The sequence below is a fragment of the Protomyctophum parallelum genome (assembly GCF_964188405.1).
Source record: "Protomyctophum parallelum genome assembly, chromosome: 19".
In the NCBI taxonomy this organism is placed as follows: domain Eukaryota; kingdom Metazoa; phylum Chordata; class Actinopteri; order Myctophiformes; family Myctophidae; genus Protomyctophum; species Protomyctophum parallelum.
This window is the reverse complement of record NC_139717.1, coordinates 1959676-1974675: the sequence shown is the minus strand read 5'-3', so window position 1 is coordinate 1974675 and position 15000 is coordinate 1959676. Positions and strand designations below refer to the sequence as shown.

Below are 15000 nucleotides of genomic sequence, written 5' to 3'. Positions count from 1 at the left end.
ATGATGCATAAACTCTACTTCTTCCTGCTGTTCATGGTGTTGATCCTGCCTTCACTGGGACTCACCAGGTAATCAATAATCAATACAATATACTGTTGTTCCTTCACTGGGACTCACCAGGTAATCAATAATCAATACAATATACTGTTGTTCCTTCACTGGGACTCACCAGGTAATCAATAATCAATACAATATACTGTTGTTCCTTCACTGGGACTCACCAGGTAATCAATAATCAATACAATATACTGTTGTTCCTTCACTGGGACTCACCAGGTAATCAATAATCAATACAATATACTGTTGTTCCTTCACTGGGACTCACCAGGTAATCAATAATCAATACAATATACTGTTGTTCCTTCGCTGGGACTCACCAGGTAATCAATAATCAATACAATATACTGTTGTTCCTTCACTGGGACTCACCAGGTAATCAATAATCAATACAATATACTGTTGTTCCTTCACTGGGACTCACCAGGTAATCAATAATCAATACAATATACTGTTGTTCCTTCACTGGGACTCACCAGGTAATCAATAATCAATACAATATACTGTTGTTCCTTCGCTGGGACTCACCAGGTAATCAATAATCAATACAATATACTGTTGTTCCTTCACTGGGACTCACCAGGTAATCAATAATCAATACAATATACTGTTGTTCCTTCACTGGGACTCACCAGGTAATCAATAATCAATACAATATACTGTTGTTCCTTCACTGGGACTCACCAGGTAATCAATAATCAATACAATATACTGTTGTTCCTTCGCTGGGACTCACCAGGTAATCAATAATCAATACAATATACTGTTGTTCCTTCACTGGGACTCACCAGGTAATCAATAATCAATACAATATACTGTTGTTCCTTCACTGGGACTCACCAGGTAATCAATAATCAATACAATATACTGTTGTTCCTTCACTGGGACTCACCAGGTAATCAATAATCAATAATCAATACAATATACTGTTGTTCCTTCACTGGGACTCACCAGGTAATCAATAATCAATAATCAATACAATATACTGTTGTTAATCCTGGTCTCTAAACTGCCTCCCCCTGGCCAGCCGGGGCGCCTGATGGAGGGGAAAGGAACTGGTTGGAATAACGTGTTCCTTCCACGCGCTACGTCCAACCAGGGAAACTCCCCCCTGTCAGGTGGAAAGGAGCAACTTGGACACTCAGGCATGAAGGAAGCATGAGTTCAAGTCCGTTGCTCTCCCCTTGTCCCCCATATATGGGGACTAGGTTGCTCTCCCCTTGTCCCCCATATATGGGGACTAGGTTGGTCTCCCCTTGTCCCCCATATATGGGGACTAGGTTGGTCTCCCCTTGTCCCCCATATATGGGGACTAGGCTGGTCTCCCCTTGTCCCCCATATATGGGGACTAGGCTGGTCTCCCCTTGTCCCCCATATATGGGGACTAGGCTGGTCTCCCCTTGTCCCCCATATATGGGGACTAGGTTGGTTTCCCCTTGTCCCCCATATATGGGGACTAGGTTGGTCTCCCCTTGTCCCCCATATATGGGGACTAGGTTGCTCTCCCCTTGTCCCCCATATATGGGGACTAGGTTGCTCTCCCCTTGTCCCCCATATATGGGGACTAGGTTGGTCTCCCCTTGTCCCCCATATATGGGGACTAGGTTGGTCTCCCCTTGTCCCCCATATATGGGGACTAGGTTGGTCTCCCCTTGTCCCCCATATATGGGGACTAGGTTGGTCTCCCCTTGTCCCCCATATATGGGGACTAGGTTGCTCTCCCCTTGTCCCCCATATATGGGGACTAGGTTGGTCTCCCCTTGTCCCCATATATGGGGACTAGGTTGCTCTCCCCTTGTCCCCCATATATGGGGACTAGGTTGCTCTCCCCTTGTCCCCCATATATGGGGACTAGGTTGGTCTCCCCATGTCCCCCATATATGGGGACTAGGTTGCTCTCCCCTTGTCCCCCATATATGGGGACTAGGTTGGTCTCCCATATATGGGGACTAGGTTGGTCTCCCCTTGTCCCCCATATATGGGGACTAGGTTGGTCTCCCCTTGTCCCCCATATATGGGGACTAGGTTGGTCTCCCCTTGTCCCCCATATATGGGGACTAGGTTGGTCTCCCCTTGTCCCCCATATATGGGGACTAGGTTGGTCTCCCCTTGTCCCCCATATATGGGGACTAGGTTGGTCTCCCCTTGTCCCCCATATATGGGGACTAGGTTGCTCTCCCCTTGTCCCCCATATATGGGGACTAGGTTGGTCTCCCATATATGGGGACTAGGTTGCTCTCCCCTTGTCCCCCATATATGGGGACTAGGTTGGTCTCCCCTTGTCCCCCATATATGGGGACTAGGTTGGTCTCCCCTTGTCCCCCATATATGGGGACTAGGTTGCTCTCCCCTTGTCCCCCATATATGGGGACTAGGTTGCTCTCCCCTTGTCCCCCATATATGGGGACTAGGTTGCTCTCCCCTTGTCCCCCATATATGGGGACTAGGTTGGTCTCCCCTTGTCCCCCATATATGGGGACTAGGTTGGTCTCCCCTTGTCCCCCATATATGGGGACTAGGTTGGTCTCCCCTTGTCCCCCATATATGGGGACTAGGTTGCTCTCCCCTTGTCCCCCATATATGGGGACTAGGTTGCTCTCCCCTTGTCCCCCATATATGGGGACTAGGTTGCTCTCCCCTTGTCCCCCATATATGGGGACTAGGTTGCTCTCCCCTTGTCCCCCATATATGGGGACTAGGTTGCTCTCCCCTTGTCCCCCATATATGGGGACTAGGTTGCTCTCCCCTTGTCCCCCATATATGGGGACTAGGTTGCTCTCCCCTTGTCCCCCATATATGGGGACTAGGTTGGTCTCCCCTTGTCCCCCATATATGGGGACTAGGTTGGTCTCCCCTTGTCCCCCATATATGGGGACTAGGTTGGTCTCCCCTTGTCCCCCATATATGGGGACTAGGTTGGTCTCCCCTTGTCCCCCATATATGGGGACTAGGTTGGTCTCCCCTTGTCCCCCATATATGGGGACTAGGTTGCTCTCCCCTTGTCCCCCATATATGGGGACTAGGTTGGTGGAGGGTGTGTAGAGCCCAGGATCACATTAGATGATTGACACAGGGGTGAAAAATGGGTTACAAAATCATGTGATAAAAAATATATATAAAAAAAAAACAATATACTGTTGATATGATGTTGTTCCTTCACTGGGACTCACCAGGTAATCAATACTGTACCTTTCCTATTGATTATTCTATCGATCCGTTGTTCGAATAACCAAGATGTTTTCTTTCTTAATAATTGTATCAACGACTCAATCCATTCTGTGACATGGTTTGTTTTTTGTTTCCTCCTTCCTGTCAGCCTGGCGGTGTTCTTCCGCTGGCTGTTTGACAAGGAGTTCCTGGCCGACGGCCATGGGAAGCTGAGGATGGAGTGAGTATATATTCACTATAACCAACATACAGTACTGTACAGTGGTATATATTCAGTACTGTACAGTGGTATATATTCAGTACTGTACAGTGGTATATATTCAGTACTGTACAGTGGTATATATTCAGTACTGTACAGTGTTCAGGCACTGCTCTCAAAACCATTCATTTTAGCACATTTATAAACCAAATGCAAACCAAGCACAGATTCTAAACCTTTATAAACAAATGCAAACCAAGCACAGATTCTAAACCTTTATAAACAAATGCAAACCAAGCACAGATTCTAAACCTTTATAAACAAATGCAAACCAAGCACAGATTCTAAACCTTTATAAACAAATGCAAACCAAACACAGATTCTAAACCTTTATTAACAAATGCAAACCAAGCACAGATTCTAAACCTTTATAAACAAATGCAAACCAAGCACAGATTCTAAACCTTTATAAACCAAATGCAAACCAAGCACAGATTCTAAACCTTTATAAACAAATGCAAACCAAGCACAGATTCTAAACCTTTATAAATAAATGCAAACCAAGCACAGATTCTAAACCTTTATAAATAAATGCAAACCAAACTGTTTCTAAACCCGACACGGCGCTTTGTTTTCAAACGTTCATTCTACTTTTTGAGTTAGGATGGCGATCCAAACTGGATCTTTTTTAAACGTGTAACTTATTGTCAGCATCCAGTCTCACTGTCTGTGCAGTGAGTGTAACTATTGAGGACACGTACTGTATTTGTGTACAGTATGTCACTATTGTTTTCAGTTACTTCATGGCAAGATAACTCTGCAGGCTTTTTGTTTTTAACTCCATTCACATTCTCAAAGAATCTACTTGTGCCATTTGTCTTAGTTCTTTTTTTTTTAATATATTTTTTATCCCACGATTTTGTAACCCATTTTTCACCCCTGTGTCAATCATCTAATCATAAAACTCCACACAGAAAGGCCCTTTTGCCAATTTGTCTTAGTTCTTGCCGTCTGCGTGTCCCTCTCTCTCTCTCCTTATATTTCTGTATTGCCCTGTAAAAACGCTGCTAAACCAAATAGATGCACTTTACACCGTGTAAAAACGCTGCTAAACCAAAATAGATGCACTTTACACCGTGTAAAAACGCTGCTAAACCAAATAGATGCACTTTACACCGTGTAAAAACGCTGCTAAACCAAATAGATGCACTTTACACCGTGTAAAAACGCTGCTAAACCAAATAGATGCACTTTACACCGTGTAAAAACGCTGCTACAGTAAACCAAATAGATGCACTTTACACCGTGTAAAAACGCTGCTAAACCAAAATAGATGCACTTTACACCGTGTAAAAATGCTGCTAAACCAAATAGATGCACTTTACACCGTGTAAAAACGCTGCTAAACCAAAATAGATGCACTTTACACCGTGTAAAAATGCTGCTAAACCAAATAGATGCACTTTACACCGTGTAAAAACGCTGCTAAACCAAAATAGATGCACTTTACACCGTGTAAAAATGCTGCTACAGTAAACCAAATAGATGCACTTTACACCGTGTAAAAATGCTGCTACAGTAAACCAAATAGATGCACTTTACACCGTGTAAAAACGCTGCTAAACCAAATAGATGCACTTTACACCCTGTAAAAACGCTGCTACAGTAAACCAAATAGATGCACTTTACACCGTGTAAAAACGCTGCTAAACCAAATAGATGCACTTTACACCGTGTAAAAATGCTGCTACAGTAAACCAAATAGATGCACTTTACACCGTGTAAAAACGCTGCTAAACCAAATAGATGCACTTTACACCCTGTAAAAACGCTGCTACAGTAAACCAAATAGATGCACTTTACACCGTGTAAAAACGCTGCTACAGTAAACCAAATAGATGCACTTTACACCGTGTAAAAACGCTGCTAAACCAAATAGATGCACTTTACACCGTGTAAAAACGCTGCTAAACCAAATAGATGCACTTTACACCGTGTAAAAACGCTGCTACAGTAAACCAAATAGATGCACTTTACACCGTGTAAAAATGCTGCTAAACCAAATAGATGCACTTTACACCGTGTAAAAACGCTGCTACAGTAAACCAAATAGATGCACTTTACACCGTGTAAAAATGCTGCTACAGTAAACCAAATAGATGCACTTTACACCGTGTAAAAACGCTGCTACAGTAAACCAAATAGATGCACTTTACACCGTGTAAAAATGCTGCTACAGTAAACCAAATAGATGCACTTTACACCGTGTAAAAACGCTGCTACAGTAAACCAAATAGATGCACTTTAAACCGTGTACTTTGTTTTTAGCATATGTCCATGCCTATATATTTATACTACTACTAAAAAGTAGGACAGGTGACTTGTTGTATTTATGCATAGGTACTTTAAGGTGTATTGTCCCGTCAAAATAAACAAGTAAAGTAAAAAGAAAGCCTCCTCCTCTCCTCTCCTCTCCTCTCCTCTCCTCTCCTCTCCTCTCCTCTCCTCTCCTCTCCTCTCCTCTCCTCTCCTCTCCTCTCCTCTCCCCTCCCCTCCCCTCCCCTCCTCTCCTCTCCCCTCCCCTCCCCTCCCCTCCCCTCCCCTCCCCTCCCCTCCCCTCCCCTCCCCTCCTCTCCTCTCCCCTCCTCTCCTCTCCTCTCCTCTCCTCTCCTCTCCTCTCCTCTCCTCTCCTCTCCTCTCCTCTCCTCTCCTCTCCTCTCCTCTCCTCTCCTCTCCTCTCCCCTCCTCTCCTCTCCTCTCCTCTCCTCTCCTCTCCTCTCCTCTCCTCTCCTCTCCTCTCCTCTCCTCTCCTCTCCTCTCCTCTCCTCTCCTCTCCTCTCCTCTCCTCTCCTCTCCTCTCCTCTCCTCTCCTCTCCTCTCCTCTCCTCTCCTCTCCTCTCCTCTCCTCTCCTCTCCTCTCCTCTCCTCTCCTCTCCTCTCCTCTCCTCTCCCCTCCCCTCCCCTCCCCTCCCCTCCCCTCCCCTCCCCTCCCCTCTTCTCTCCTCTCCTCTCCTCTCCTCCAGGTGTGTGTTCCTGCCCGATCAGGGAGCGTTCTTCGTGAACTACGTGATCGCGGCGGGCCTGGTGGGCTCCGGCATGGAGCTGCTGCGGTTGCCAGGTCTGCTGCTCTACACCATCCGCATGGCGCTGGCCCGCTCCGCCGCCGAGAGGAAGTACGTCAAGCAGGTCGGTCCCTTTTTTAACCTTTTACAACCAGCAGGGCTTAACCCGTTCTGACCTGAGATCAGATTCTATAAAATGTCTTCTACATCCTCACAGTTAACCCATTCTGACCTGAGATCAGATCCTATAAAATGTTCTTCTACATCCTCACAGTTAACCCGTTCTGACCTGAGATCAGATTCTATAAAATGTTCTTCTACATCCTCACAGTTAACCCGTTCTGACCTGAGATCAGATTCTATAAAATGTTCTTCTACATCCTCACAGTTAACCCGTTCTGACCTGAGATCAGATTCTATAAAATGTTCTTCTACATCCTCACAGTTAACCCATTCTGACCTGAGATCAGATTCTATAAAATGTTCTTCTACATCCTCACAGTTAACCCGTTCTGACCTGAGATCAGATTCTATAAAATGTTCTTCTACATCCTCACAGTTAACCCATTCTGACCTGAGATCAGATTCTATAAAATGTTCTTCTACATCCTCACAGTTAACCCGTTCTGACCTGAGATCAGATTCTATAAAATGTTCTTCTACATCCTCACAGTTAACCCGTTCTGACCTGAGATCAGATTCTATAAAATGTTCTTCTACATCCTCACAGTTAACCCGTTCTGACCTGAGATCAGATTCTATAAAATGTTCTTCTACATCCTCACAGTTAACCCGTTCTGACCTGAGATCAGATTCTATAAAATGTCTTCTACATCCTGACAGTTTTCTGAAAAAGCTATGCAGGCTGTGCAGCCCCTCGTTTTTAGCACAAAAAACTAACACTATGGATCAGAGCTAACGTTATTCCAACTCCCAGTAGCAGTTCAAGTACCCGACCAGATGACATGGTTTCTAACTAAACGGTTATGGCAAAATAAAATGTAAAATCTGTTACTGTATGTGTCCACGGAAGAAACACAGGGGTTTTCTTATGGTTATGTTACATTATTTGCTGCACCAATTGAAGCCCCCCCCCCCCCCCCCCAAACCCTGTGGAATGCATTCCCCAAACTCTCAGAGAGAGGGATGCCCCCACCATCCAAACCTTCAATATTACTTTCCCCAGCCATTTAATTTATTTACTTAGGGTTTTCCCCCTAATAAAGGTGTTTTTGATGTATCATGTCCCCCTTGTAAAGCATTTTTGGGTACTCAGAAAAGCTCTATATAAATTATTAATTTTGAGATATTATTATTACCCCTATTATTACTACAAAAAAAAATTGTTGCTTAAACTTATGCATATTCACTAGTATACCAAAATCCAGTTGAAAAAAATGGCTCTCTCACTGTTCTCGGGTCAAATAATGATATGAGATTAAAATGTGATTAATCAAGATTAATTAATTACAAAGCCTCTGATTAATTAGATTAAAAATTGTAATCAAGTCCCAGCTCTAATATATATATATATATATATATATATATATATATATATATATGTATATATGAATGTTCATAAGGATTCAACACAAACATTGAGTTAATGTCCATTGTGCTCCTTTGAATCTGAAGCTACTACAACATGTGTGTAGCTCCCTCTGGTGGAATAACTGTGCACTGCACATCACTAGTTTTATTTTATTTAGTAGTCTGTACATCATTATAGGGAATGTGTCAGCGTAGGCCTTTTCGGGGAGGGGTCAGAATCAATTATGGACTTATATGGTTATTTGTCTCAACTGATCATTTGCATTATGTAGTTATTTAGTATAGTCTGTACATGAATGTGTCAGCACATTATGTATGTGATTACTGTAGATGACAGACAGACAGACAGACAGACAGACAGACAGACATATTCTTTATATTTGCGTCATGCACCCAAGGCGCCCCGCCCACATGGACTCACCGTACAAATCATTGCTTCAATATTGCATAAGTGTACAAGAAACAGTTTCTTCTTCTTTTTTTACACAAACAAAACATTCTGCCTTTTTTCCCCACACTTTGCATAAAAGGTCTGCTAAAGCAAAAAATACCTCCTAAAGCAAAATGCCAGTTTTTCGTAGTCCTCTAACCAGAAAAGGCGAACCCATTTTGGTGTTAGCATCATGTTAAAAAATAGCAGATACGAGCTTGTAGGTCTGCTATTTTTTTTATTTTTATCGAAGAACGACTGACGTAGAAGACATTTTTAGAATCTGATCTCAGGCCAGAGATGTTCTCTCCAGAACCACAACACTCTAACCACAAGGCTGTTGTCTGTTGTTGTCTGTTGTCTCCAGAACCACAACACTCTAAGGCTGTCTGTTGTTGTCTGTTGTTGTGTCTGTTGTCTCCAGAACCACAACACTCTAAGGCTGTTGTCTGTTGTGTCTGTTGTCTCCAGAACCACAACACTCTAAGGGTCTGTTGTGTCTGTTGTTGTGTCTGTTGTCTCCAGAACCACAACACTCTAAGGCTGTCTGTTGTTGTGTCTGTTGTTGTGTCTGTTGTTGTGTCTGTTGTCTCCAGAACCAGGCCTATGAGTTTGAATACGGGGCGATGTATGGATGGACTCTGTGTGTGTTCACCGTCATCATGGCGTACAGCATCACCTGTCCTGTCATCGTGCCTTTTGGTGAGTGGCTGCAGTGCACCACACACACACACACACACGCACACGCACACACACACACGCACACGCACACACACACGCGAACACACACACGCACACGGCACACGCACACGCACACACACATTGATTGATTGATTGAAACATTTATTAACAGTTTGCAGAATTACAGTACATTTCAAACTCAATACAAAGACTTTTAACTGTGAGTGGACGACCCAATTAAGCATTACGTACACTTGTTTACAACAGGGTCCACCTTGTTCAATTCATCAATTCACACACACACACACACACACACACACACACACACACACACACACACACACACACACACACACACACACACACACACACACCACACTACACCACAGTGGGAGATCTACAAGCTCACAACACTGGTATGTGCATGTGTTGTGAGGCTATTCTTACTTGTTTTAAGTATTTGAAGTGGTCAAACTAGCAAGAGAAAAGATAGTATATAGAAGCGTGTGTGTGTGTGTGTGTGTGTGTGTGTGTGTGTGTGTGTGTGTGTGTGTGTGCGTGTGCGTGTGTGTGCGTGTGCGATAATACATTACACTTTCATTCATGAGGTTTTATTTTTTGCTTGCAATGAGTCAAAGCACAGGGCCTTGAAGGGTAGCAGATCTACAAGCTCTCAACATGTCATGCTGCAATGCATTGTGGGCTTGTATTTTGATTTAAAAAAAAATCTAAAAAGCATTATTCTTTTAATCAGCCCTAGTATAAGTATTAGCTAAGTACATAGTTAATATGGTAGCACTGTATGCATCTATTCCTTATCCAGTACCCTTATTATACCAGGTATTAAATACAAGTACCTCCTACTGAATAGTATTCCAATGACACAGACGATTAACATTTAAAGTAATGTATGATAAGACTCTTGTTTTTTAACTAATATAGCCACGTCTCCTCTCTTCCAATGAGTATACTTAATTTATGTCTCTAATGAGTACTTAATTTATGTCCACCCCTCTCTTAACATTGCAAGTAATGTATGATAAGACTGTTGTGTTTTTAACTAATATAGCCATGTCTCCTCTCTTCCAATGAGTACTTAATTTATGTCTCTTAAAGGCTGCGATGAGTTTATTATGAATGATGTGTGAAGTCACATGATGGAACTTGGTTCCATTCTTGGCTATAGTGGGACAGAGGTCAGAATCTCCCTGAGTCAGAGCCTTCTATAGTACCAGATGGGCCTATATTTATATATATATATATGTACTTTGTACAGTATTTTGAAAGCTTTGTACAGTATTTTGTCCACCAACACTAAATCACTGCCATGAACTCCAATCCTTAAAATCTATACTGTTGCCTCCCGAATCAAAGAACGACTGACATAGAAACAGCTTTTTCAGAAAACTGTCAGAAGGCATTATCTGATCTCAGGTCAGAATGGGTTAAGATGTGTCACACGATGTCTTGATATCCTCTGAAGACCTCTCTTATTTACACTTTATTGAGAATCATTCAGGGTTTACAATCCATGCATTCACATGGAAATTACATACAGTACACAAATTATAATAAGGCATTTCAATACCAAAGTGCTTTTTTTGTTTTAGTTTGTTTTGTCTCGAGTCCAGAGCTCTCTGTCTTTTCAGTTCAGTTATTATGTGTTTAAATACCACCTCTACAGAGATGACCTCCTGGTGAATCACCATGATGGAACATATTGTTTTCCACAGAAAACAACAGTCCAGTAAAATTATTGTTCCATGGAAGACATTTTTTTCCTCAAAGACCCCTACATTCATTTTAAAACTTTTTTATTTTTTTTATATATTTTTTCCCATGATTTTGTAACCCATTTTTCACCCCTGTGTCAATCATCTAATGTGATCCTGGGCTCTACACACCCTCCACCAACCTAGTCCCCATATATGGGGGACAAGGGGAGAGCAACCTAGTCCCCATATATGGGGGACAAGGGGAGACCAACCTAGTCCCCATATATGGGGGACAAGGGGAGACCAACCTAGTCCCCATATATGGGGGACAAGGGGAGAGCAACGGACTTGAACTCATGCTTCCTTCATGCCTGAGTGTCCAAGTTGCTCCTTTACACTTGACAGGGGGGAGTTTCCCTGGTTGGACGTAGCGCGTGGAAGGAACACGTTATTCCAACCAGTTCCTTTCCCCTCCATCAGGCGCCCCGGCTGGCCAGGGGGAGGCAGTTTAGAGACCAGGATTATTGCATGTTTTTTGTGAGGGTACCTACCCTAGGGGACACGGGGAGAACATGTGAGGGTACCTACCCTATAGGGGACACGGGGAGAACATGCAAACTCCACACAGAAAGGTCCTTTCGCCAACCCCGCCTTCGGGTATGGGCACTGATGACGCGGAGGAGGAAACACGCCGCCAGCACCCACAGCGTCCCGAGCGGGAATCGAACCCAGGACCTTCTAGCTGTGAGGCGACAGCACTACCAACTGTGCCACCGTGCCCCTTTAAAACCAATTTGTGACATTTCCCCCCCACACAAAAGAAGAAGAGCTCTCTTCCTGATCCTGACACTGCGTCTAGAAATGTCCTCAAGACACTGAACCTGACACAGAATATAGAAATGTCCTCAAGACACTGAACCTGACACAGAATATAGAAATGTCCTCAAGACACTGAACCTGACACAGAATATAGAAATGTCCTCAAGACACTGAACCTGACACAGAATATAGAAATGTCCTCAAGACACTGAACCTGACACAGAATATAGAAATGTCCTCAAGACACTGAACCTGACACAGAATATAGAAATGTCCTCAAGACACTGAACCTGACACAGAATATAGAAATGTCCTCAAGACACTGAACCTGACACAGAATATAGAAATGTCCTTGAAGACACTGAACCTGACACAGAATATAGAAATGTCCTCAAGACACTGAACCTGACACAGAATATAGAAATGTCCTTGAAGACACTGAACCTGACACAGAATATAGAAATGTCCTCCAAGAGACACTGAACCTGACACAGAATATAGAAATGTCCTCCAAGAGACACTGAACCTGACACAGAATATAGAAATGTCCTCAAGACACTGAACCTGACACAGAATATAGAAATGTCCTTGAAGACACTGAACCTGACACAGAATATAGAAATGTCCTCAAGACACTGAACCTGACACAGAATATAGAAATGTCCTCAAGACACTGAACCTGACACAGAATATAGAAATGTCCTTGAAGACACTGAACCTGACACAGAATATAGAAATGTCCTCCAAGAGACACTGAACCTGACACAGAATATAGAAATGTCCTCCAAGAGACACTGAACCTGACACAGAATATAGAAATGTCCTCAAGACACTGAACCTGACACAGAATATAGAAATGTCCTCGAAGACACTGAACCTGACACAGAATATAGAAATGTCCTTGAACAAGACACTGCACCCCTCTCTGCCCCCCCCCCCCCCCCCCTCCTCCCTGCCCCATAAAAGCAGGTGTCTCTCATTGCTGCCTCCGGCCCTCGGTGGGCGAAAGGGTGAAAATAACTATTTTATGGTGCCAGGCAGGCTGTTCATCTCACTCCCCCTCGCTGCCGACAAGCTCTCACACGCAGAGAGAGACGGAGAATGCGATTGGCCGTTCAGATCAAACACAACGTCCAGTGAGAGAGGACAGACAGTCTTTCCATCCAGGGAACAGAGACCCTCCTAGAACAGTGGAACAACCTGCTGCTGACTCTGTCTGCTGAATGGACTTTAGCAACAAGTCAACAACAAGTGTGGACTCTATTCTTTTCTCCTTTTAACAGCATTCACAGTGAGAGTAAACTTTGGGGAAGGAAGAGTTACCAACTGACTGATTTATTGTAGCTTCCCTCGGAGACTAAATGGCCTCCACGTCGTCCCTTCCAGAAGAGGACTTGTCCTGTCCCGTGTGTAGTGACATCTTCAAAGATCCCGTTGTCCTGTCCTGCAGTCACGTCTTCTGCTACGCTTGTCTGCAGGAATGGTGGAGACAAAAGAAAACTGCGCAATGTCCGGTCTGCAAGGAAATGCACTCGACAGAGCATTTACCCCATAACCTGGAAATACATCCGACGATCTACCCCGATCTACCCCGTGACCTGGCTCTGAAGAACCTGTGTGAGGCCTTCGTACAGGAGAGACAGAGAGCTTCAAAACAGGAGAGACAGACAAAACATCAAAGCACGCCGTGCGGTGGTCCTGAGGATCTCTGCAGTCTGCACGCTTTCAGGATCCAGCTGTTCTGTCTGGAGTGTCAGCAGCCCGCGTGCGTCGTGTGTCGGGATTCTGAAAAACACGCCGACCACGGATTCAGTCCCATCGAGGAGGCCACTCGGGATCAGAAGAAGGGAGTCCAGAAATCACTGAAGGCTTTACAGAAGAAACTGAAGATGTTTAATAAACTTAAAACAAACTGTGACCAAACGGCGGAACACCTCAAGGTCCAGGCCCGACACACGGAGAGGAAGATGAAGGAACAGTTTGAGAAGCTTCATCGGTTCCTACGAGAGGAAGAGGAGGCCAGCGTCGCCGCGCTGAGGGAGGAAGAGCAGCGGAAGAGTCAGGCGATGAAGGAGAAGATGGAGGGTCTGAACAGAGACATGTTAACCCTTTCAAACCTCATCAGAGACACAGAGGAGGAGCTGAGAGCCGGACACGTCTCCTTCCTGCAAAACTACAAGACCACCGCGGACCGAGTCCGGCTCGCGCCGCCGGACCCACCGCCGGTCTGGGGAGGAGCGCTGATAGACGAGGCCAAACACCTGGGCAACCTGGCCTTCAGAGTCTGGGACAGGATGAGGGACGTGGTGGTCTCCTACACGCCCGTCCTCCTGGACCCCAACACGGCCAACGTGGCGTACACGCTGTCCGACGACCTGACCAGCGTGAGGCACGGCAAGACGCAGCCGCTCCTCCCGGACAACCCCGAGCGCTTCGACCAGTACGGCCTCATCCTGGGCTCCGAGGGCATCACCTCGGGGACGCGGCGCTGGGACGTCCAGGTGGGAGACAACACGCAGTGGCGCCTGGGCGTGCTGCAGGAGCCCTACCAGCGCAAAGGAGACCGCGGAGGACGCCACTGGAGGATCGGCTTCCAGGGGGGGAAGTACTCGGCGGGCTCCAGCCCCGGGGCGGTCACCGAGCTCTCGCTGCGGAGCGACCTGACCACCATCAGAGTCCAGCTGGACGTGAGTCGAGGGACCGTGACCTTCTCTGACCCCGACGCCGGCACGCACATACACACCTTCACGCACGCCTTCACCGGCACGCTGTATCCCTTCATCAACACGGGGCAGACGCTGCCTCTGAAGATGGGCCCCGCCAAGATCAGGGTGACTCTGGACTGATTCATTGATCTGTTGGTGTTTTAAGCATTATTTGTTATACTTTTAGCTATTGAAGAAATAGCAGATCTACAAGCTCATAGTGCGGCACAGAGTTGCCGTGATACGAGCTTGTATAGGTCTGCTATTTTTGGCGCAAATGTTTGAATATATTCTTTCAGAGCGAACGTTTTTAACTCAAATCTTTGCTTCTGGAGGGGGATGAGGGTCGGCAGCCTGTTACAGATAATTCTGGGGGTCCTCGACGTGAACATGTTTGAGAACCACTGACACAGAAACATGGGTTTTTAACCCTTTCAGAACCACTGACACAGAAACATGGGTTTTTAACCCTTTCAGAACCACTGACATAGAAACATGGGTTTTTAACCCTTTCAGAACCACTGACACAGAAACATGGGTTTTTAACCCTTTCAGAACCACTGACACAGAAACATGGGTTTTTAACCCTTTCAGAACCACTGACACAGAAACA

The 15000-nt window shown here is 45.0% G+C and overlaps 2 protein-coding genes across 3 annotated transcripts in view; both read left to right on the top strand.

Annotated features, from left to right (window-relative positions):
- Window positions 1-15000, top strand: part of tmem63a (transmembrane protein 63A) — a 66792-nt gene that overhangs the window by 43111 nt on the left and 8681 nt on the right. For both annotated transcript variants that reach the window (XM_083789970.1, XM_083789969.1), the window contains exons 15-18: window positions 1-68; window positions 3374-3445; window positions 6448-6610; window positions 9064-9169. The exon at window positions 1-68 is cut by the window's left edge and continues 19 nt beyond it. In XM_083789970.1, the coding sequence (XP_083646096.1) occupies window positions 1-68; window positions 3374-3445; window positions 6448-6610; window positions 9064-9169 (409 nt within the window). The remainder of the gene's footprint in view (window positions 69-3373; window positions 3446-6447; window positions 6611-9063; window positions 9170-15000) is intronic.
- On the top strand, window positions 12829-14972 carry LOC310876435 (E3 ubiquitin-protein ligase TRIM35-like). The gene has a single exon (XM_083789971.1). The coding sequence runs from the start codon at window positions 13044-13046 to the stop codon at window positions 14526-14528; it is 1485 nt and encodes a 494-aa protein (XP_083646097.1). The 5' UTR covers window positions 12829-13043; the 3' UTR covers window positions 14529-14972.